This window comes from Megascapheus bottae, chromosome 5 (genome assembly GCF_031878675.1).
Source record: "Megascapheus bottae isolate mThoBot1 chromosome 5, mThoBot2.hap1, whole genome shotgun sequence".
In the NCBI taxonomy this organism is placed as follows: domain Eukaryota; kingdom Metazoa; phylum Chordata; class Mammalia; order Rodentia; family Geomyidae; genus Megascapheus; species Megascapheus bottae.
In genome coordinates, this window is record NC_143513.1 from 63,530,336 (window position 1) to 63,554,366 (window position 24,031).

At 35.9% G+C, this 24,031-nt stretch overlaps 1 protein-coding gene across 8 annotated transcripts in view; it reads right to left on the reverse strand.

Moving 5' to 3' along the window:
* Window positions 1–24,031, reverse strand: part of Cadps2 (calcium dependent secretion activator 2) — a 426,292-nt gene that overhangs the window by 192,963 nt on the left and 209,298 nt on the right. For all 8 annotated transcript variants that reach the window (XM_090333225.1, XM_090333224.1, XM_090333226.1 and 5 more), the window contains exon 8: window positions 5,871–6,010. In XM_090333225.1, the coding sequence (XP_090189351.1) occupies window positions 5,871–6,010 (140 nt within the window). The remainder of the gene's footprint in view (window positions 1–5,870; window positions 6,011–24,031) is intronic.

Genomic DNA, 24,031 nt, shown 5'->3' on the forward strand with positions numbered 1-24,031 from the left:
AGGAGCAATATCCCAGAGGTTTAGAAAAATCAAATATGCTCTGAAGGAAAAATACCAAACTGTTCAATTTATTGTTTAATCTGCTTAACTCAACTGATAAGTGAATTGCCTGTTTTAAAGATGAATTCATCTGTCTTTAAACTTGGCTTGTCTCTTTTTCAATTATTAATTATTTATATGTTAATTATTCATTACAAGATAAATTATTGACATAGAAAAGATTCTATCCCTGAAGCAAAATGTTATGCATCTACCATTCCTGGTACATGATTGCTTTCTCCTAGGGAAGAGCATTGCAAAGTAAAGAATAGTTGAGGTTCTTTCTCAAATGTAATTATGTTTCGGAAAATCCATTTAGGAAAATCTATCTCAGAAGAAGACAAATATGTTGGGAAATATGTTGGGGATAAAGGCAAGTTTTATAATATATAGCTACATACAGAAGTTCATAATCAAAGTAGTGACCATTTATAATGTAGGCGCTAAAGAACCTAAGCAGACACTCTGATGAAGCACTATTTAAAACTTTCCTTGCTACCAACAACAAACATCATGCTGAAAAGGTTGAATTCTTGTAAATCATTACTTCTACTATTAATACTAAAGTAGTTCTACCACTGTTGAGGAATTTTATTCTTAATTTGTTTTGTCCTATACTGTACTAACAAAATGCAACAGCATCACAGATGTTTTCTTTTTAGAATTTTTTCCTTTCCATGCCATCAGCTACAGAGATGTAGAAACATCTGGAGATGCCTGCTAGGACCTCTTAGGTCAGCAAGCAACAACTGACATGTCTAGGATATAAAGTACTCTTGGTGTGAATCCTCTGAGTTCTTGAGCTTTAGTGATTCAATCAAGAAACTGTAATATGTTATATTTTGTCTCTTTTATGTTGTCTCCTCTTATCTTCTTGAGCAGAAAACAATTACAGAGCCATAGTTATCAAAGAAATGTAACAGAAATAACTTCTCCTTTGGTGTAAAGGCATGATATACTATCTTCTAGTCTTGCTTCCCCAAAATCACGCATTGGAAGGAAGGAAGCTATAATAACCTGTATGCTGTGGATCATCCTAAACCCAGAACCAGCCAGATTAGAGTAGGAATTTCTTCCCAGAAAAACCAAACACCCAACTTTCCTTGTCCTCCCCCTTGCTTGGTCTTTGTTCTTGGGACAGTCTAAAGGCATACTAACCCTGGTGGTAGCCTAATGCATATAAAGGGCCAACTTCATAAGGGCATTATGGTAGGCTCTCATTTCTTACTGTGCCAATCATAAAAGGAAAAAAGACAGAAAAAATCAATGGTGAAATACCTGAAGTTCCTGAAATAAGCTGTATTCTTTTATGCCTGACTTGAAACTACTCATCTCTACACACTTCAGACAACCAGTGATCTCTCTAGAATCAAAGCACTTTATAGCAACTGCAATGAATTTCCTGTCATTAGCTTTTGCCCTCCCAGGACTTCTGCCTTGTAAATTCCAGTTCTTTGCCCCATCTCTGTCCAACAGCTGAATTCAATCCTTCCAGTTCTCCCTCAAAAGTCAGATGTCTTACAAGACTTCAATGGATTAGCCCCAGAGAAAATCATGCCTTATTTGCATCAGAACTCAGTTCTGTTTCATAGCATTTATAACACATGATTTTAATTAAAGGGTTTTATATTAATTTCCTTTATTGTAATTATGAAGGTGATATACAGAAGGATTACAACTATATGAGTCAGGTAATGAGTACATTTCCTTTCCCAAACTACTGCTTCATCACTCTCTCCTAACCCCTTCCTACTGTATTCATCCATGAGTTATATAGGTCAGTTTCACCAGTGAGCTCCACTGCTGCAGTTTTTCACCATTTTTCCCTTATGATGTGTGTATTCACCCCATCTTCCCGAAGATATACATGTGACTACACCATATCCCTGCCAACATTTGTTGTTGTTGCCCAAATTCACGATGTTGGTCAGCCTAACTGGAGTAAGATGATCTCAAAGTTGTTTTGAATTTTTTTTGTCGGTCGTGAGGACTGAACTCTGGGCCTGGGTTTTCCCTGAGTTCTTCAGCTCAAGGCTATTACCCTACCACTGGAGCCACAGTGCCATTTGCAGTTTTTTAGTGGTTAACTGGAGATAAGACCCTCAAGGACTTTAGTGTCCCAGCTGGCTTTGAACCACGATCCTCAGATCTCAGCCTCTTGTGTAGCTAGAACTACAGATATGAGCCACTGCGGCTGGCTAGTTGTTTTGATTTGCATTTCCTTTATGGCCAACAACAAATAGCCAAATAGCCAAAGCAATTCTAGGTAAATAAAAAAGTAATGTGGATGATATCATAATACCAGATTTCAAACTCTACTACAGAGACATAATAAGAAAAACAGCTTGTTATTGGCACAAAAATAGACCCAAAAGATCAATGGGACAGATTAAAAGACTCATAAATAAAACCATATAATTATAGTTATCTGATATTTGATAAAGGAGTTAAAACATACTGTGGAAAAAAATAGCTTCCTCAATATTTGGTGATGGGAAAACTGGGCATCGGAAAACTAAAGTGGATACCTGTTTGTCATTGATAATAGGCTTGAATATCTGAAATTACTGCAAGAGAGAGCGGAAGAAACATTAGAACTTATAGGTATAGAAAGAAACTTCTTGAAAACAGTCCTAGGGGCACAACAGGTAAGAGAGAAAATCTACAAGTGGGACTACAATAAAATAAAAAGTTTCTGCACAGAATGGGAGAAGATTTTCATTAACCATACAATGGACACAGGCCTCATATCTAAAATATATCAACAGCTCAAAAAATTGAATCACTCCAAAACTAATCTCCAAAGAAACAACCATCCCATTAAAAGATGGGCAAAGACTTAGAGAGTCTTCTCTGAAGAAGAAATTAAAATGGCCTATAGACACATGAACAAATGCTCGACATCTCTGGTCATAAAAGAAATGCAAATCAAAACAACTCTAAGATTCACCTCACTCTAGTTAGAATGGCCAGGATCAAGAAATCTAATAACAACAGATGCTGGAGGGGATGTGGCCAGGAGGGATCACTACTACACTGTTGGTGGGAATGCAACTCGTCCAGCCAGTATGGAAAACAATAGGGCAGTTCCTCAAAAGACTAAACATAGAGCTCCCATATGATCCAGTAATTCCACTACTTGGCATTTACCAAATCGTCCAGAAACAACGACATACTAAATCCACTAGGCCAACAATGTTCATTGCAGCACTATTTGCCATAGCAAAGATATGGAACCACCCCATCTGGGGTTGAAGAGTAGATCAGCAAGATGTGGTATTTATACACAATGGAATTCTATGCTGCTGTCAGAAAGAGTGACATCGCCCCATTTGTAAGGAAATAGAAAGACTTAGAAGTAAGCCAGACTCAAAGGAACATAGGCCCAATAGTCTCCCTCATTTGTCATAATCAGTAGAAACCTTGGGCTCTCCTAGCAGAGATCTACAATAGAACAAAATCTAGAGACATTAGGCCAAATAGTACGACACTAAATGTAAGGAACTCCAGGATAAGGAAACAAAAGCCATATAAATAGTGCCTGTTGTCCTTAATGTACTATGTTATTTCTCATCTCTTTTGCTGCCCCTTGGTTATCTCATATTGTTATAGTATTTCACTTTGTTATCTGATATATTGGATATATGCGTATTTGGTTATTTGAAATTGGATAGGGAAGGGGGAAAAACAAGATGAGAGTTGGGGGTGGGGGAGAGGAAATGGGGACCAAGGCATAAGAAAGGGCATCATTGTATGTGAAGTAATGCACCTTCTATCTGGTGAATATAATGTAACCCCTCTATTAATTACAATAAAAATATATGAAAAAAATTCCCCTCCCCGCCAAAAAAGTTTCTGTGCAGCTAAGCACATAGTAAACCAGAAAAACAGATAAGAGATTGGGAGAATTTTTTTTTTACTAGCAATACCTAATATCCAATATATACAAGAGACTCAAGAAACTAATCTCCCCCAGCCTAATAAACCAATCACTTTATGGGCAAGGGAGCTAAGGAGAAACTTCTTGGAAGAAGAGGTAAGAACGGCAAAGTAACATGTAATTATAGTCAAGTGTGAACATAAAACTAATGAGCTCTTTTTTTATATATTTTTATTTCAATTAATAGCAGGGTTACATTATATTTGCCAGATAGGAAGTACATTAATTCACATACATTGATACCCTTTCTCATGTCTTGGTCCCCATTTCCATCCCCCCACCCCACCCCTCATCTTGTTTTCCCTCCTTCCCTATCATATTTCAAATACCCAAATACAATTATATCCAATATATCAAATAAAGTGAGATACTGTAACAATATAAGATAACCAAGGGACAGCAAAAGAAATGAGAGATAAACCTCTTGCTTGGAACTGAAGGAATGCCCACCACATTCTTGCTTTATCAAGTGATGGATGAATGAATAAAAGCTTTAGATATTAAAATTAGAATCTGCCTCTGCCTCTATGAGTTGGCTCAAACAATTTAATTTGAAGGCCAATAAAGATGCCATAGTACAGGCTACCCAAACTATACTTCCCTCCCTTTCTAAGAATATATCTTTCCCTTTGGTGAGGTCTGTTCTGAAACTATACACCTGCTCTCCAAAACCAAGGAAGTCATCATGTCATAATGTTAATATCCTAACAGCAGAACCACATAGAATTGCTTCACTTGTTTGATACTCTCTCTGTCTCTGTCTTTCTATCTCTCTCTGTCTGTCTGTCTATCTCTCTCTCTCTCAGCTTTAGTGCTGTTCTTGAGCTTCTCTGTTCAATGTAGCAGTCTACTACTTGAGCCACAGCTCTACTTCAGACATTTCTGTGGTTAACTGGTGATAAGAGTCTCACTGACTTTCTTGCTCAGGCTCGATTTGAGCTGTGATCGTAAAATCTCAGCCTCCTGAGTAGCTGATATTTCAGGCACAATCAACCAGGGCTCTGTTCTTTGCTGTCCTTAAGGTTACCCAACAAATCCTCAAATCCTCCCTTATCCTTTGAACCAGCTCTGCTCTTACTTAGTGTTAAAGCTAGCTGACCCTTCTGGTAGGAATGACACTTTCTCAGACTGCTAAATTTGATGCTAAATTCAGATGAACCACTTCAGCAACTCTTTCTCTCTGTAGCAAGAAAAATGATCCCATTGTTTCCTAATAATTCCACTTCAAGGGTGGGTTTTTTTCCAGAGTAAGACCTGGATTTTTGAAAAATCATCTTAAGATTTCAGACCATTTTCCTCACTAGCTACAGATTAAAAAGAAAAGAAAAGAAAGTTGGCAGAGATGAAGATTTTTTTGGACCATATCAATCCCCAGGGAGGAGGTCCTGAACTTTTGCTTATCTATCAGTCACAGCCTTCTCGCATTGATTTGTTTTCACTCACAAGTTGGACAAATACTTGCATTGTCTGTCAGAACTTATCCAATCTTCTGGAATCTGTTTGAACTTCCTTTCCATAATCCTATGTAAAGCTAAACTATTTCTGGGGACCTGAATGCCAGGCTTGTTTCAACTAAACTTATCTGCATTGTGAAGAATATTTCTCAAAAATTATCTACCCACATCTTAATCAGTGTGGCTGATATGTGACACCAGCATAGTCAAGTACCAATATTATGTCAGCATGCAGACAAATAGCAATTTTAAGTAAATATTCATGCCTTTGGTTATAGATGAATTTGTGAACTTAAAAAAAAGTATCACACACATGTCAGTTAAAAAAATTCCTTGGGAAAAGCTAATATACTGTTTTTTTTCTAAACTGACAATAGTGATATACTACAATAGAATCCAATGATGCAAGGGCAAAAGATTTTCAAATACACACTTACCCACTATGTTTCATATGTGGTGGCTTATCCATTCGGACTGCCAGTTTGATTTTTAAGTCATTGTCTTGACTATTTTTGGGAACAATCATTTGGTGTAATTCAGCTGACTTGGAGCTATTAGAAGTTGGGTATAATACTACCTGTAAGGGACAAAAAAGAAACATTTGAATACATGATACACAGTGTCTGTGAATTACAAACAGAATTATTCCTATATGTTTTCCTATTTGAAAAGAAGGTGTCACAGCACAAATGTGTCTAATAAACCAGTGGACTCCCTCCCACCATATCAGATGGATTTTCAATACAGATTTATTTATTTTTGACAAGTGTGTGCTTTCAAATTAGCACATAATGAGTTTTCTTCCTGTGTCACTTCAAAATAAATTATTAGCACAACAAGCAACAGTTCCAATGACAGTTAAAAAATACTTCACGGTTGCCTATAATTTCAAGACTATGCTAAACTCCTCAGGCTAAAGAAGTTCAGAAAGAAACACTATTTGAAATTACAGATAACATGCTCAAAAAGCAAAACCAATTATTAAAGCTCTACAAATTTCATATTCTAATCTTTTCACTGCACAACAGTATTAAAAGATATCAATTCAATTACAAATGGAAAAGAATGATTATAGCACATTTCCTGATCTAGATCAATAACAAGTAAAGACTGCATTACTGAGTAATATATTTCCAGAATGATCAAAATGTTATAATGACTGAAACAAAGTAATTATTTTTCATAAAACTGCCAACCAGCTAAGTGATCAATTCATAACACTTGATTGTACAAAGCCAATCGACGAAAGAAAAAGCCTGTTCTTTTGATGGTAGGTGCCATATAGGTAAAGTAAAACAATATATTTTTCTTTTATATTGAGTCTTAACATCTTTTAACCACAGCCCTACCCAAAGCCTTTTAATGGGCACTTGAAAAATGAAGCACTAGGGGCCGGGAGTGTGGCCTAGTGGTAGAGTGCTTGCCTAGCATGCACGAAGAACCGGGTTCGATTCCTCGGTACCACATAAATAGAAAAAAGGCCAAAAGTGGTGCTGAGGCTCAAGTGGTGGAGCTCTAACCTTGAGAAAGTCCAAGGACAGTGCTCAGGCCCTGAGTTCAAGCCCAAGACTGGCAAAAAAAAAATGAAGCACTATAAGCCTGGAAGTCAAAACAAAGACATGGAGAACAGCAGATGGTGATTTATGCCATTCTTGTCTTACACCAGCAAAAAGTATGTCAACTTGAAATAAAGATATGAATGAGAGGATTATAAATGTTCTCAGGTATAGTGGAATGTTCTACAATTCACAAGGCAGCTAAATTCACTATGCCCGTCCCCTTTCATTGTTTCCCTATATTCAGAACAGCAACAACAAAATCACAGGTCCTCCTTCTCTCTAGGAAAGAGAACCTTGTTATAAAATCTTCTCAAACTATTCTCAATGTGAGAGATGTTAAACTTATCTACGATGTCAAGATTTTCTTTAAGCCTCTTTAAAAGCTATCACTAAGATGAGTCCAGAGTATCTCCACACCTAAGAATATAAAGGGCATCCAAGAAGAGGCTCGATGGCATCTACAATTATTGAAAAATTATAGACACACTCTAGAAATAATTCATTTTGACTACTAAACTGTCCACTGGAATATTGAAGAGATTCTTTCTTAAGTGATAGTTAAAAAACCAACAGTTTTTGGCTTAAGTCATTACCCACACCACAAAAGAATGTGATCATCAACCTTTAAGAAGACTCAATCATTCAGTCAATATTCAAAGACTAACTGATCTACACATTCTCTACAACTGTAATACTCCTAGTAAATGTAGAAAACCTTTTCCTTCTCTCTACCCATCTTCTTCTAAAATCATTATTTCAGCATGAGCCATCTATAGACTATAATCACTTAAAATCTTTCTATGCTTATATAAAATTTGTATGCTTCCAACAACTCTAAAAGTCTTATACTGGAAGAGTACATTTAAAATTTTTTTGACCATTTCTTATTCTCCAAGTGTTGACCATTGATGCCCAAATGGGGCTGCAAAAAAATTATTTACAGCACCTACCCAAATACAAGCTCATACTACAACTGAGTGTTATCATTTTCACCGTGTTTCACTTTTCTGATGGGTATTTTGCAAAAAAAGTCAGCAGAAGGATTTATGATTCAGTCCTATTCTACTACATAAACAACTGAGTAAATCTCAGGTAGGGCACAGCACAATGAAAGCATATGAATGGCTGTGATCCCCTCATAGCCTTTGATCACTGTAACTCTCTGCTCTGGCAATATAACTTCTTTCCACTGTCCTTCTATGATTGAGACATGAAGATGCTTCTTGATTTTGATATTGTGAGGGTTTAATAACCATTTTCCATTTGGCTTCTTTGTTCTGTCATCAGTATGTCTACTGGCTTGTGTTAAACTTACTCAATTTTGAATACTTCTGTTTTCTGGGTAGACTGACTGGGAAACATATGCTGAACACAGTTTTAAAACTGGTCTGAAAAACATTCTCAAGATTCCCAAATTACATAAGCAGAAAATGGGAGCACATTTTTATGTGGCCTAGTCATGGATATTATTAGACAAGAAAGAAATTCTCCACATGAAGGTCTCAATTATTTGACTGTATGATTCCTATAGGATAAGGTACAAGCACTACATATGTATATGTGTGCATAAATATAATTAACAGTGTATCTGTAATCTTCCCTTTAGATCCCACCCAAGCATAAACTTTCTATGTCCCCATCAAGGCTATGTCTCTGTCCTCCCTGCCTTTCTTCTAGAGACTACAGAACAAGAGTGTTATTTTTCAAAAACATAACAGAGACCTAATCAAGGGATCTTGAACACTTTCAGGGAGAGATCTTTTCACAATGCCCAGGTGATAAGATTTCAGTATTTTAATTGGTAAATTACTATGCGTGTTTCCCATTTCCCTGTTTTTCAAGTGGGAAAGCTTTCTCTGCTGCAATTAGTGCCACTTTACTGGATTTGTGCTAGGTCTGGGTAGAGGGGGGGGCTGCAATAATCCACAGGGAGTAGAAACTTTAGTTCCTAGGTTATTAGGTTGTGATGAGCCATAGATAAGCCTGATGGTAATGTTGTACTGGATGTAAGGATGACATGGGACTTGGGGCTGCTTCCCTTGAGCAGAGGTAAAAGTGTTCCATGTAAAGGAGGAAGGGCAACAGCTGAAGGCTAATCTAGGACAGATCAAGTATTTGTCCATTGGGATTCATGTTTTCAGTAGCGTAGAACTGTCCTTAGTAAGTGACTGATTATGTCCTGGCTTCTATTAGCTCTAAGGAGGAGCATGTAAACATTCTGCCAAAGGCATGTGGTATGAATCACTCTGGGAGAAGGTGATTGAGGTATTTATCTCTCATCCTTCTCCACTCTTATTCTAGGCAAATACAGAGAAAATGAGTGCCACAGAAAGTGAAAGAGGCATAAAACGGAAGGAAGAAGAACTCTGAGATACCACATGGAGGCAGGAGGCCATTTTGCCTCTGGAACACTCACAGTCAACTGCTATACAAGAAATATTGTTTTTTTTCATATATTTTTATTGTAATTAATAGAAGGGTTACATTATATTCATCAGATAGAAGGTACATTACTTCACAAATATTGATACCCTTTCTCATGTCCTGTTTCCCATTTCACTCCCCCTTCCCCCCTCACAACTTGATTTCCCCTCTTCCCTCTCCTATTTCAAACAACCAATTAAGCATATATAAAGTATATTAGATAACAAGGTGAAATATTGAAACAATATGAGATAACCAAGGGACAGTAAAAGAGATGAGAGATAACATAGTACATCAAGGACAACAATCACTCATTATATGGCTTTTGTTTCAATATCCTGAATGTCCTACATGGCCTTATGTATCGAGATTTTGTTCTATTGTGAATCTCTACCAGGAGAGGCCAAGGTTCCCACTGATTATGACAAATGAGGGAGACTATTGGGCCTATGTTCCTTTGAGTCTGGCTTACTTCACTTAATATGATCTTTTCTAAGTCTTTCCATTTCCTTACAAATGGGGCAATATTGTTCTTTCTGATAGCAGCATAGAATTCCATTGTGTATAAATACCACATCTTATTGATCCACTCATCAACTGAGGGACAACTGGGGAGGTTCTGTATCTTTGCTATGGTAAATAGTGCTGCAATGAACATCTTTGTGCTAGTGGATTTAGTATGTCCTCGTTTCTGGATGGAGGGGTAAATGCCAAGTAGTGGGATTTCTGGGTGATAGGGGAGCTCTATATTTAGTCTTTTGAGGCACTGCCATACTGCTTTCCATAGTGGCTGGACGAGTTTGTACTCCCACCAACAGTGTAGTACTGATCCCTCCTGGCCACATCCCCTCCAGCATCCGTTGTTATTAGATTTCTTGATCCTGGCCATTCTAATTAGAGTGAGGTGGAATCTTAGAATTGTTGTGATTTGCATTTCTTTTATGACAAGAGATGTTGAGCATTTCTTCATGTGACTATAGGACATTTTAATTTCTTCTTCAGAGAAGACTCTCTTTAAGTCTTTGGTCCATCTTTTAATGGGATGGTTGTTTCTTTGGAGATTAGTTTTAGAGTGATTCAATTTTTTGAGCTGTTGATACATTTTAGATATGAGGTCTTTGAGGAAATATTGTTTTGAACTACTTAAATGTGGCTTCTCATTATGAAATTCAGTGGAGTTCCAACTTGAATATTAAGACAGTATCTTGCTCCTTCAGTCTTTCACTAGTTAAATAAGGGCCTAAAGGACTGTTCTTCATGATAAATTTCTACTTCACTAAGACTTAATTCACATACAAAGAGGTTTTTTCCTAGTGTTGATAATCAGCATAACCAAAGTATTTAACAGGCAAACATTTGCCCGCATATCCTCCCATATACATAGTTTATATTTACCCTAAATTGTAGCTCTGTACAAAACAGTTAACTTCTTATATTATATATCAAACTACTTGGTTCTTTGCTACTTATTCCTCTTAACCTTTCTTTATATATTTCTGCTTCTAGCTTATTTTTGTCACCAACACTTTAAATGTCTTGTCAGTTAGTATGACACAAAATTCTTATGACTCCTTTTAAATATGAAGTCAATGTATCTTTTTCATAAGAAAATGGCAACATTTCTTGAAATCTTTACTAAGATGTGGTTAAAAACATAATCATTTTTAGATTTTGTTTTAAAGAATTAAAACTTAGAAGATTAAAATGATATAATCTGTATTTGTATATGAATGCATGTGTATGTACACATACAAATAGATACATACAGATTTGCTAAGGATAATAGGTTATTCAGAAGGAGCTTCTCTTCATGTACTTCTATAAATTGGCACCCATACCTTTGCTCTTCTTCTAATGAGATACCTTGATTTAAGCGAACCCAAGTATATTTGTTTATAAACTATATCTAGCCCTTTTTCATATATTTTTTATTGTTAATTAATAAAAGGGTTACATGATATTTGCCAGATTGACGGTGCATTAATTCCCATACATTGATATATGTCTTGGTCCCCATTTCCCTCCCCCCTACCCTCACCTCTTATCTTGTTTTCCCCCCTTCCCAATCCAATTTCAAATAACCAAATACAAATATATCCGATATATCAGGTAACAAAGTGAGATACTGTAACAATATGAGATAACCAAGGGACAGCAAAAGAGATGAGAGATAACATAGTACCTTAAGAACAACAATCATTCATTATATGGCTTATGTTTCTATATCCTAGAGATCCTTTCATTTAGCATCCTACTATATGGCCTTTTGCATCAAGGTTTTGCTCTGTTGCAAATCTCTGCTAGGAGAGCCCAAGGTTTCTACTGATTATGACAAATGAGGGAAACCATTCAGCCTAAGTTCCTTTTAGTCTGGCTTACTTCATTTAATATGATCTTTTCTAAGTCTTTCCATTTCCTAACAAATGGGGCAATGTCATTCTTCCTGACAGCAGCATAGAATTCCATTGTGTACAAATACCACATCTTGTTGATCCACTCAGCAACTGAGGGACATCTAGGTTGGTTCCATATCTTTGCTATGGTAAATAGTGCTGCAATGAACATTGTTGTGCTGGTGGATTTAGTATGTCTTTGTTTCTGGATGTATATAGCCTTTTTGACCAATAAATTTATAGCTAGATGCTCCTCAATGCTTTTTCAATTAATAACTAAAAATCAAAAGCAAAATAGAAAAGTACAATGAGGAGAAAATTAGAAAAGCAGAGCATTTAGGTAAACAATTTACCAATTCCCCCCACAATTTCTTCATCAAGGAGTTGCTTTCATTTGGAAATCTAAAGGAGTAAGAGTTACACCAGAGGTCCTGAAACACAGAAAGACTGTTAGAAGTGAAGATCTTATAGTGGGTCTGATGTTAATGCAGACTCTATCCACCACTTCAGGTTCACAGGTTGATTGTTCTAGTCTACCTTGGTTGTTACCTGTTTCCACAGCTGGCCACTGAGTTAACTTCAATCAATACAGTCATTACATTAAATAGGTTTTTTGGTTGTTGTTGTTTTTGCTATGTAACTTCTCTTTTAGTTCTAAAAGCTAAGGTGACAACCCTCATGACATCAAATTTTGGTCCACAATTTGGATTAGAAGCCAAAGAGGTGAAAGAAAGAAAACCAGAAGGGTTTGATGCACCATGTTCTAGGGGAAGAGAATTTCCAGGAATCTGAAGTGTACCCCAGGATAAAAAAGACAATCTGGAGCTCACGCACTGTCAGAACCGAGTGGCTGCAGCTGGGTTGAGGAGCAGCATTGCCAGTACCAAGATGACAAAGGGAGGTGAGGTTACTTCAAGAGAGAATTTGAGCAGGGAAGAATTTGCTAAAGTGTTAAGCAGGCAAGCTCAGGCAAGTTGAGTGACATTACTGCAGCCAGAAAATTCACTGTGGGCAAAGGCAGGGTAGAGGAGGAGGACACAGCCAGCTAGGTAAGTTGAAAAGGAAATGAAAAGCCTGTATATATGGGATAGGATCAGAGGGAAGACCAGAGAGAGACTGTAGGTAAATAAAAGAATGAAATAAAATAAAAGCATTTGCTAAGAATTTTGTATATTCTTTCTTATGTAGGCAAGTGATGTTTTTAAGCAGGGAGATGATATAAGTAGATTTCCATACTTTTTTGTAACTGTATGTACACTGGAGAGGTGTCATATGTGTTCAGTCAAGTGCTTTCATATATAACATGTCATGTGCTGGTCTTAAAAACATCTTTAAGGCAGAGTGAGAAGAGATGAACAGCGATTAGCTGAACTCATGTTTAGTTTTTATCATTAAAGATTCTTTTTTTTGGCTGACTAGCATGTCCTTGAAGCAGGGTGAAAGCCACTGCCTGCAAGGATGTCTCCAGAGAACAGTGTTATCTCTGTGAGAGCCTGTCACTTAATGTTGGTGAGAAACCTTGACTTTTGGGTCCAGCTAATAGTACTCTTTGTGTTGTTTTTTTTTTTTTTTAGCATGAATTCTTTATTTAATGTAAATTAGTTTTGCATAGAGGCTACCCTGCAACATTTCTGTATGTGCATATGATACATTTTGATCGAATTCATTACCTTTGTTACTCTTTCTAAAAATATATTTTTATTGTAATTAATAGAAGGGTTACGTTATATTCCCCAGATAGAAGGTGCATTACTTCACAAACATTGCTACCCTTTCTCATGTTTTTGTCTCCATTTCCCTCTCCAATTCCCACCCCTCATCTTGTTTTCCCCTTCTCTGTCCTATTTCAAATAAATATATATATATATATATATATACACACACAATATATCAGATAACAAGGTAAGATACTGTAACAATATGTGATAACCAAGGGACAACAAAAGAGATGAGAAATAACATAGTACATTAAGAACAACAATACACATTATATGGCTCTTGTTTCTATATCTTGGAGGTCCTTTCATTTACCTTTATCCTATATGGCCTTATATATCTAACTACCTTTATTATTCTTAAACAACTGACAGACTTTCCAGTTTAACAACTTGTGATTGCTCTGTGAATCGTCTTAAGACAGTGTACATTGTGAAAGAACTCCCCAAATTTCCTTTATTTCACCAATATTTTTACTTAGTAGATATTAATAACTCTAACCTCAGAGCCACTGAATGTGGAAGAGACTAATTGGGTAGATTTTTTTTTCTGAGAGAAATCAACATCTTTCCTTTGTAACATTTTCCAGTATTTCGATACACTGGAGGTGGCTTAGTCTAAAATTGTTTCTCCTTTGATTTAATATCACTGCTTCCTGTCCTACTTAGTTGAAACAAAGAACACCTGCTCACCTTGGCTAGCATAATGCTCTTTTGTATACCAAAAGATTAGCATCCTGTCTTCTGTCAACCTCATTGTCTGTGTGCTAAATCCAATTCCCTTTATTCTAGAGGCTGGAGAAAACCCTGAAATTTATAATACCAATTTGATCAAATTTCTAACCCCTTACCAAATGTATACTTGACCTAAAAGGAAACTCCATGTATCCTTCCTTCTACTTTTTACATTAAAATGCTGTTTTGTTTGAAAAAAATAAAACAATAAAAAGTATTAATTAGATTTGTTAATGAAGAGAAATTAAGAACCTTACAATTTGTACAGAATCAGGCAAAAAGATGCGTGTGAAAAGATTCACCCATCTTTTTATTTTCTGACATCTCTAACTTGAACAAAGTACGAAGGGGTATTTTTGTATGCACGTTGTTTGTAGTCAATAGGGTAATTTTGCTGTGACTCAAGGGGTGATTAAGCCAACATCCTTAAACTCCAAAAATGGAAATACCTATGAAATGTAAAAAGTTGGATTCACACTGTTTTAAAAAATTATCTTTATGCCACCGTCAGCCAGAGTTCTCCTCATATCCTACTGTAGATACTCACCATGTGCCATTTATTTGGGTTCTTGGCTGAATGGCTGAAAAGAGAGATACTAAGGAAAATTACAAATGAAAATGCAAGCCTAAAATGAAAATTCTGTTGAACTGAAAAGAGTCAAAACTCAAATGAAGTACTGCCAAAATCTGATATTAGAAAGTGATGGTGGTAAATTTTAGAATTTTTGTTATTTACGTGTCAGTCTTTAAAAATCAAGACAATGCTCATTTTTGCATTTTTGGAAGGTGACAGGCACAATTCTAGCTTTGTCTGGGTGCTTCGTTCCTAATCCCTAGAGTTTGTATATGCTAGGAGTTACATTGGCAGATGGAATTAAAGTTGCTACTCAGGGCATTATCTTGTCTTACACTAAGTGGGTCCAATGCTCTCAAAATGTGTCTTAATTTTTTTTTATGGAAGAAAAGGTAGATAAGTGTAAGCACGATGTGAAATAAAAAACAAAAAAAAACTTGGCTACTCACTGCTAGCCATAGAAATGAAAGGAGGCCATTAATCAAATATAGGCAGATTCCAGAGGCTAGAGAAGAAGAAAAAAATGTTTTCTGTAGACTATCTAGAAAGGGACACATACTTGTATAAATCCTGATTTTACACAACAAATCAGAGAAAGGCTGGATAAGTGGGACTGCATTAAACTGCAGAGCTTTTGTATAGCAAAGGACATAGCTAGTAAATTAATTAGGAAGCCTACAGAGTGGGAGAAGATCTTCACCAACCATACAGCGGACAAAGGCCTCATATCTAAAATATATCAACAGCTCAAAAAATTGAATCACTCCAAAACTAATCTCCAAATTAACAACCATCCCATTAAAAAAATGGGCCAAAGACTTAAAGAGAGTCTTCTCTGAAGAAGAAATTAAAATGGCCTATAGACACATGAAGAAATGCTCAACATCTCTGGTCATAAAAGAAATGCAAATCAAAACAACTCTAAGATTCCACCTCACTCCAGTTAGAATGGCCAGGATTAGAAAAACTAATAACAACAGATGCTAGAGGGGATGTGACCAGGAGGGATCACTACTACACTGTTGGTGGGAGTGCAAACTCGTTCAACCACTATGGAAAGCAGTATGGCAGTTCCTCAAAAGACTAAATATAGAGCTCCCCTATGACCCAGCAATTCCACTACTTGGCATTTACCCAATCATCCAGAAACTAGGGCATACTAAATCCACTAGCACAACAATGTTCATTGCAACATTATTCACCATAGCAAAGATATGGAACCAACCTAGATGTCCCTCAGTTGATGAGTGGATCAACAAGATGTGGTATTTGTACACAATGGAATTCTATGCTGCTGTCAGAAAAAACAACATCACCCCATTGGTTAGGAAATGGAAAGACTTAGAAAAGATCATATTAAGTGAAGTAAGCCAGACTCAAAGGAATTTAGGCTCAATGGTTTCCCTCATTTGTCATAATCAGTAGAAACCTTGGGCTCTCCTAGCAGAGATTTGCAATAAAGTAAAACCTTGATACATAAGGCCATATAGTATGAAGCTAATTGAAAGGACCTACAGGATATTGAAACAAAAGCCATATAATGATTGATTGTTGTCCTTAATGTACTATGTTATCTCTCATCTCTTTTGCTGTCCCTTGGTTATATTATATTGTCACAGTATCTCACTTTGTTATCTGATATATAGGATATATTTGTATTTGGTTATTTGAAATTGGATAGGGAAGGGGGGAAAACAAGATAAGAGGTGGGGGTAGGGGGGAGGGAAATGGGGACCAAGACATGTGAAAGGGTATCAATGTATGTGTATTAATGCACCTTCTATCTGGCAAATATGTAACCCTTTTATTAATTACAATAAAAATATTCAAAAAACCCTGATTTTAGCCCACAGATGCTTATTTTTGGAATTCTCACCTTCAAAATTATAAAGTAATAATATGTATTATTTCAAGCCACTAATTTTTGGAAATTTGTTACAGCAGCAACAAGAAATTTATACACAGACAGGAGAAGGTATGGTCTAATTTAAATGCAAACTTAAAATTTAAATGTCTTCTGCTAAACCTGCCCTTTCATTTAAATTACTATCATTAGCTTTTCCTATTTTCTTTTGGGTTATATGCATGCTTCTGTTACATTCTTAAAGGATTATGTGAATACAGAATCTTGTGAAAAATATATGGTTTTTCTCTCGCTGAGGTTCAATAAATTTAAACTTTTGACTTTTCTTATTCTAGACAAAACCATTTAACAAATAACTAAGAATTCTCGTTTCTATTTCAAAACCTTTTACAGAACTTAACCCCTCTATACATTACCAGAACAATAAAAAATAACATAAAAAAGATATAACCAGGTATGCCAGTTATATCTTTCATGGTTCAATTAACAATATGCATCTTTATATATTATATCACTTTTATTGCTTGAAAGTATTGATTTCATACTTCTCTATGGGTGGAATAATATAGTCTATCATAGCTAAATCTGCATTGTAAGACTTATTAAGGTAGGATAGCATGATTATTATTCCTGATGTATTCCCATCAGCCATAAATTATGAATTGTAGTAACCTTTACATTTACTTTCTAATACAGCTTCTATTAGAGGACACTGCATGAGCCACTTCATTATGCTTCTTTGTACTACCTTAGTTATAATAATGCCTGCCATTTATGGAGACCCTTTCAACTGAGTGTCTTGGAGTGCTTTGTGAAATTTAAATTAATTCTCACATTACTCTTAAAAGGATAGGCATTATCTTGTTATGTAAGTAACTTGACACTGAAGTTAAATGAAGCGCTAAGAAAAATTACCACAAGATAACAATATACACTCAATTGCATATCTCCTCCCCAATCTAACACATTATTCCCTTATTTATTATGCACACACTACCTGAATGAATTTACCTTTGTTCATTAGGTACACTAATAATTCTTAGAGCCAAGTCAATTTCCGTCAATCTATAACATGATGAAGAGAGAGGGGCACAAAGTCTAATCTTCGGTATCTTTAGCTACATTTTTAAATAGACGCATATGGTACATACAATTAGAATAAAATATTTCAGGTTTGACTAGATAATTTGCAAACTGCAGATGAATGTTGGTATTTAAATTAAAAATCAACTCACACTCTGAAGAACATAGAATTTTTATTCTTTGTCTGGCTGTGAAATTCACAGAGGCTAAAATCATTGCTTGAACAATCTGCAAAAATGATAAGACTATTGAAAATCTTCCTAAATGTAATTTTATATGTACACAAATGAGTCAGTAGGCACTTAAACAATAGGGAAGAAAGAATAGCTAAGCTGGATAGTACATCATAGGGTTTACTCTCACAAAGGATGATGATGCACTAGATTCAATGATCAAGAATTTGTTTTGTCTCTCTGTACTATAATTTCTTTATCTTCAATATGAAGATACTAGAATAAATGAGCTACAGTATCATTTTGAACTTCAAATTTCACTAATAAACAAAACAGAGAAATCCCAAGGCAAGAACTGGTTGTTTTTGGTTCTTAATTACAGATAATAGATCACCTCAATATGAATATTAAAAATTAAAATAAACAGTGTAATGGAGTTTTCCTAAATATCCAGTTCAGCATACATCTTAAATTTCACTAGTTTAGAAAGTACATTTTACAGCTAACTCATTAACATCAATATGTAATGGAGAAATATGTTCAAGTCACCTGTTATCCAATCCTTAGCTGTTTTGCTCTAAAATTTATCTATGAAACAAAAGGAACTGACCAGCTTGGCTAATTATTTGGTTTTGTGGTTCTAAGAGTCACAAAAGCATTATCTTTGGTCTAGTGTACATATGTAAGACATTTCTATCTGCTTCTGCAGTATCTCCTTTCTCTAATAATTAAGATTTTGTTCAAAGCAACAGTCAGGTTAAAAAAAGATAAATTATCCTTAAACTTTCTTCCATCCCATTGATGGAAGACATGGAAAAGTCAGTAATAAATCTGCTAAAAGACAGGTAAGTCTTATATATTACAAACTGTAAGAAACTGCTATTATTAATATGGCTATTCCTCAAAAGACAAAAAATAGAGTTTCCTCTATTATCCAGAAATACCTGGCCCAAATGTTCATAAACAAGGACATACTAAAGCTACTAGCACAACCATGCTCATTTCAGCATTATTTACCTTAGCTAAGATACGGAACTGACTCAGAAATACCTCAGTAAATGAATGGATCAAGAAGATGTGGTATGTATACACAATAGAAGTCAATGCTGCCATCAGAAAGAATAACAGTGCTTGCCTAGCATGCACAAAGCCTTGGGTTCAATTCCCCGCTACCACATACACAGAAAAAGCCAGAAGTGGTACTGTGGCTCAAGTGGTAGAGTATTAGCCTTGAGAAAGCCCAAGGACAGTGCCCAGGCCCTGAATTCAATTCCCAGGACTGTCAGAGGAAACAAAAAGAATGACATTGTCCCATTTTTAAGGAAACGGAAAGACTTGGAAAAAAATCATAATAAGTGAAATAAGCCTGGCCTAAAGAAACATAGGCTTCATGGTTCCCCTCATTTGTAATAATTAGTATATGGCTAGGATTTTCCTAGCTATGTACATATGACCATATAGGATAAGGCTAAGAGATATGATCTCTAAGATATGGAAAGAAGTGGATTATCTTTGTGATTGCTGTTCTTAATGCACTATGTGAAGTTACTTTTTTTCTCTTGTTTTTTTTTTTCTTATGGTTTATCTCATGTTGTTACTGTATCTGACTTGGTACCTGGTATATTGTATATACATTTATTTGTTTATTTGAAATAGGGAAGGGAAGGGGAAAAACAAGATGATTGGGAGGAGGTGTGAAAAGAGAAAGTAGGAGAAAAACATGGCAAGGAATATCAATATTCAGTAAGTAATATACCCATTACCTGACAAATGTAATTATAACTCCTCTATATATCACCCTGACAATAAACAAAAAAAGAAGCTGCTCTTATTTTAAATAAGACCTAAACAAATGGAGGAATAAACTCTGTCTATGAGAATCAGAAAACTCAATTTGTTCTGCCTGAATTGATCTACAAATTCAGTGTAATCACAGTGAAAACCTTCTTTCCTTCCTTCCTGTTCAACCTAAATGTACTATCTTGTTCTAAAATCCATAATGCAAAACAAAGCATCTACAGATTACAACTTTCAAAAGAAAGAAAGGAAGGGAATAAACTCCAAGATGGAAGACTTGTCAATAACTGATTTCAACACTAACTATCAAGCTAATTTAATCATGGCAGAATGAATACTGGCATCAAGGCAGGAAACAGCTCAATGAGACATAATAGTGTAGAAATAGACCCAAAAGACATTTGATTTTCCAGGAAAGGTGCTAAGTAAATTCAGCTGAAAAATCCTTTTCTACTAACTGTGATGGAACAATTGGTTATTCATACACAAAAATATCAACTTTAATCAATACATGACTATAGTCAAAAATTAATTAAGTATGAAACCAAACTTTAAGTGTAAAGACCTAAACTAACAAAACGTTCAGAAGAAAATAAAGCATTCTCTGTTTTGCAATGTTTTCTTTGACACAGCAACAAGTGTATGAGCAATGACAGAAAAAAATATCTTAAATTGGACTTCATCAAAATTACAGATTTCTGGTCTTTGAAATACACTGTGTTTGAAGAGGAAGTCAAAACTTAGGGGAAAACTTTTAGCCCATATAATCTGATAAAGGAGTTGTAAATTACATATTATGATCTTTCCAAACTCAACAGTGAGAAAACAAGCTAATCAAAACCTGAGGGGGTGGTAATATTTGAATGGATTCTTCATCATAAAAAGGCACATAGGTGTCCTAAAAGATGGTGCATGCAAGTTTTAGGAAGTACAACTGAAAGCTATAATGAACTGCCAAGATGTTCATGTTAGGAGGAAGGGATTAATCTAGCTGTATATATAACATCTGTTCTACCCCATAGGACAGCTTCTCTTAACTCTGTTGATGCATGAAGATGTCATCTTTTCTTACCATAGTCACCTATAAGGGACCCCCATGCACAAATGCCTATTATGGTTTGCTCAGCCTCTTTTAGAGGATCCTGGTCACCTAGTCCTCAGAGCATGACAGGTAAGTTTACAAAGGAACAATGAGTTGATGTGGGTACTGTTCTTCAAAATCAGAATGAGTCATCTCCTGTCATATCCCAAAGCACATGCTTTTATAAGCCAGACACAACCACTATTAGAAAAACAAAGCAAAATAAAAACTACTCAGAATTTGTACCAGAGATGATTTTCTCTGCTCTTTCAGCTACTATATCCTGCTTCTTTTCATTACTGTGGCAACTGACATTTCACTATTATTTTCTTCAGTAATTAACTCATACGTGAGAGAATTGAAGAAGGCAAGAGATCTTTTCAGTGATTTTCAGTTTAAGAAAAGCTATACCTCCAAGTTCTCCTGTGTATGGTGAGTTGGTTTAGATATATATGAAATAGAACCAAATTCCCAGTCCATTTCAAAGCAACTGTTAAGAATTTTCTAGCTCAAGCAGGAATCTCCTGGTGCTATATTAATAAAATTGGATATTAAATTTTGATTTCAACTGGGAAAAATACTTGTGATTATGAATTCACTGCCAGCTTCTCTAATGCTGGCACTTCTTTTGAAATACTCAAACATAAATTTCACCAGAGTTAATGTGTGACCTAAAGTGATTTTCATCAACTTAGCTGTATCCTTATTTGTGAAACATTACTCAATAAAATGTTTAATGTTTGTTTCTGATCTATTTCTCAATATGTTGAAAGTCTACAATGGTTAGTTCGTAATAAACTAGAAGATTAGGGAAATAGTTTAAATTTATTATAGTCCACTTACATGTACTACCCATTTAGGTAAACACACTAACTTTGGCTTGAAGAATTAGTAAAGTTCCTGAGAAACTTACAGTCATAAAATTCTATGTAGTTCTATATAAGTTCACAACTCTACTAACAAATACAAGATATCCTGGAAAAGAAAAGAAATAAGAAAAACTAGATTCACTGGGGTTCCTAAGTTGTATTCTTCCAAGAACTGACTGAGATCCTGGCTCCAATCACAATGAAGTTTGTCTCTTATTAAGTTTCAGAAACAAATTATGAACATTCTGATAATTATTCCAAGGAATTCTTTGAGGTTCAAGAAAGAAAACTAAAGACAGGACTTGAATTTAAAAAAAAAACAAACATACAAGCTAACTTTTACTTTCCATAGTAAGATGTAGACAACTTCCTAAAACATAATAGTTCTTTGTCAAAGGATAATCACTTCAGTGAGGCTAATCAATGCTAATCAATATTTGTGTGTGTGTGTGTGTGTGTGTGTGTGTGTGTGTGTCTCATGGGGCTTGAACTCAGCCTGGGCACTGTCCTTGAGCTCTTCAGCTCAAGACTACCAACCTACTCCAGGGCCTGGGTGTCCCTGAACTCTTCAGCTCAAGGTTACCAGCCTACCCTTGAGTCAAGCCCCACTTCCTATTTTCTAGAGGGTAACTGGAGATAAGAGTCTCAGGTCCTTTTGTTCTCAGGCAGGCAGCTTTGAACCTTGATCCTCAGATTTCAGCCTCCTGAGTAGCTAGGATTACAGGCGTGAGCCACCTTTCCCAGCCCTAATTAATCTTAATACTTAAACTATATGAGAAATAAACCACCACCTGCTGTTTCCATATAGTATTTATACTTACAAAAGAAATGCAGAAGCTGTCATTCTGACAAAGTAGGTACGGACAGTTCCATTTTATTGTTTTGCTAGTCCTGGGGCTTGAACTGAGGACCTGAGCAATGTCCTTGGGCTTTCTCAAGGCTACAGCTCTACCACTTGAGCCACAGCACCATTTCTGGCTTTTTTCTATGTATATGTGGTACTGAGGAATTGAACCCCATCTTTGTGCATGCTAGGCAAGCACTCTACTAATAGGCCAACCTTTGGCCCCAAGAGTTCCATTTTAATAAATACTATGTAGAAGTAGATTCTTAGAAAAATGTTGAGGAAAAAGTGAAAAATCTTAATTTTAATAGTATTACTACTTTCAAAATATGTAAGGGATGAGTAAACTTTTTTTTTTTTTTTGCCAGTCATGGGCTTGAGCTCAGGACCTGAGCACTGTCCTTGGACTTTCTCAAGGTTAGAGCTCTACCATTTGAGCCTCAGCACCATTTCTGGCTTTTTTTTCTATGTATGTGGTACCAAGGAATCGAACCCTGGTCTTCGTGCATGCTAGGCAAGCACTCTACCACTAGGCCAAACTCCCAGCCCCAGGATGAGCAAACTTTTACCATTTGTTATAGTCAATATTATTAAATCAAATTGAAAAGAAGATATTCTGACTGTGCAGAATTAAAAAGGAAAATAGCTTTTCTGATCTGTATGCTTCTTCATCTCCACTGAGGTGGAGAAACAGCATCTTCTTGAGGTGACAACAAAGCTAGGAACAAACAATAGGCTCTTTCTCCATCTGCTCTCTGAAAGGTCTTCAGTGCTGAGCATGATAGCATACATCTATAATCCCAACATTAAGGGGGCAGAAAGACTGCAAGTTTGAGGCCATCTTTAGTCACTTAGAAAGACCTTGTCCCAAATTAGTCAACAAAAGCATATATAGAACAATATTTCTTTTTTTTTTTTGCCAGTCCTGGGCTTGGGCTCAGGGCCTGAGCACTGTCCTTGGACTTTCTTAAGGCTAGCACTCTACCACTTGAACCTCAGCATCACTTCTGGCTTTTGGCTATGTATGTGGGGTACCGAGGAATCGAACCCAGGTCTTCGTGCATGCTAGGCAAGCATTCTACCACTAGGCCAAACTCCTGGCCCCTAGAACAATATTTCTAAAGACAGTTAAATATTTTGTTAAACCTCCCACAAACTTCTTTTGTATGCAAGAACACCATTCAGGAAGTTAAAATAGTTGATCAAGCAATGGCATTTGATAATTCATTCTGAAACACAAAATGGAAACTACACTGCTAAAATGGGATTAATAGATTTTTAATGGTTATGTGAGGTAAACCTTGTTTTTCAGGGCAAAATTATTTTGTGGTTTTGCTAGGACATACTGGTAATTGTTTCCTTGGAAAAATCCCTGTTTTCCCTCCAGGTCTTCCCTTACACCTGGTGGAGAGTTGGCTATCAATTCAGATGAAAAATTTCCATATGTCACCTTCACATCCATAAATAGGTACTTGCATCTGCCATCT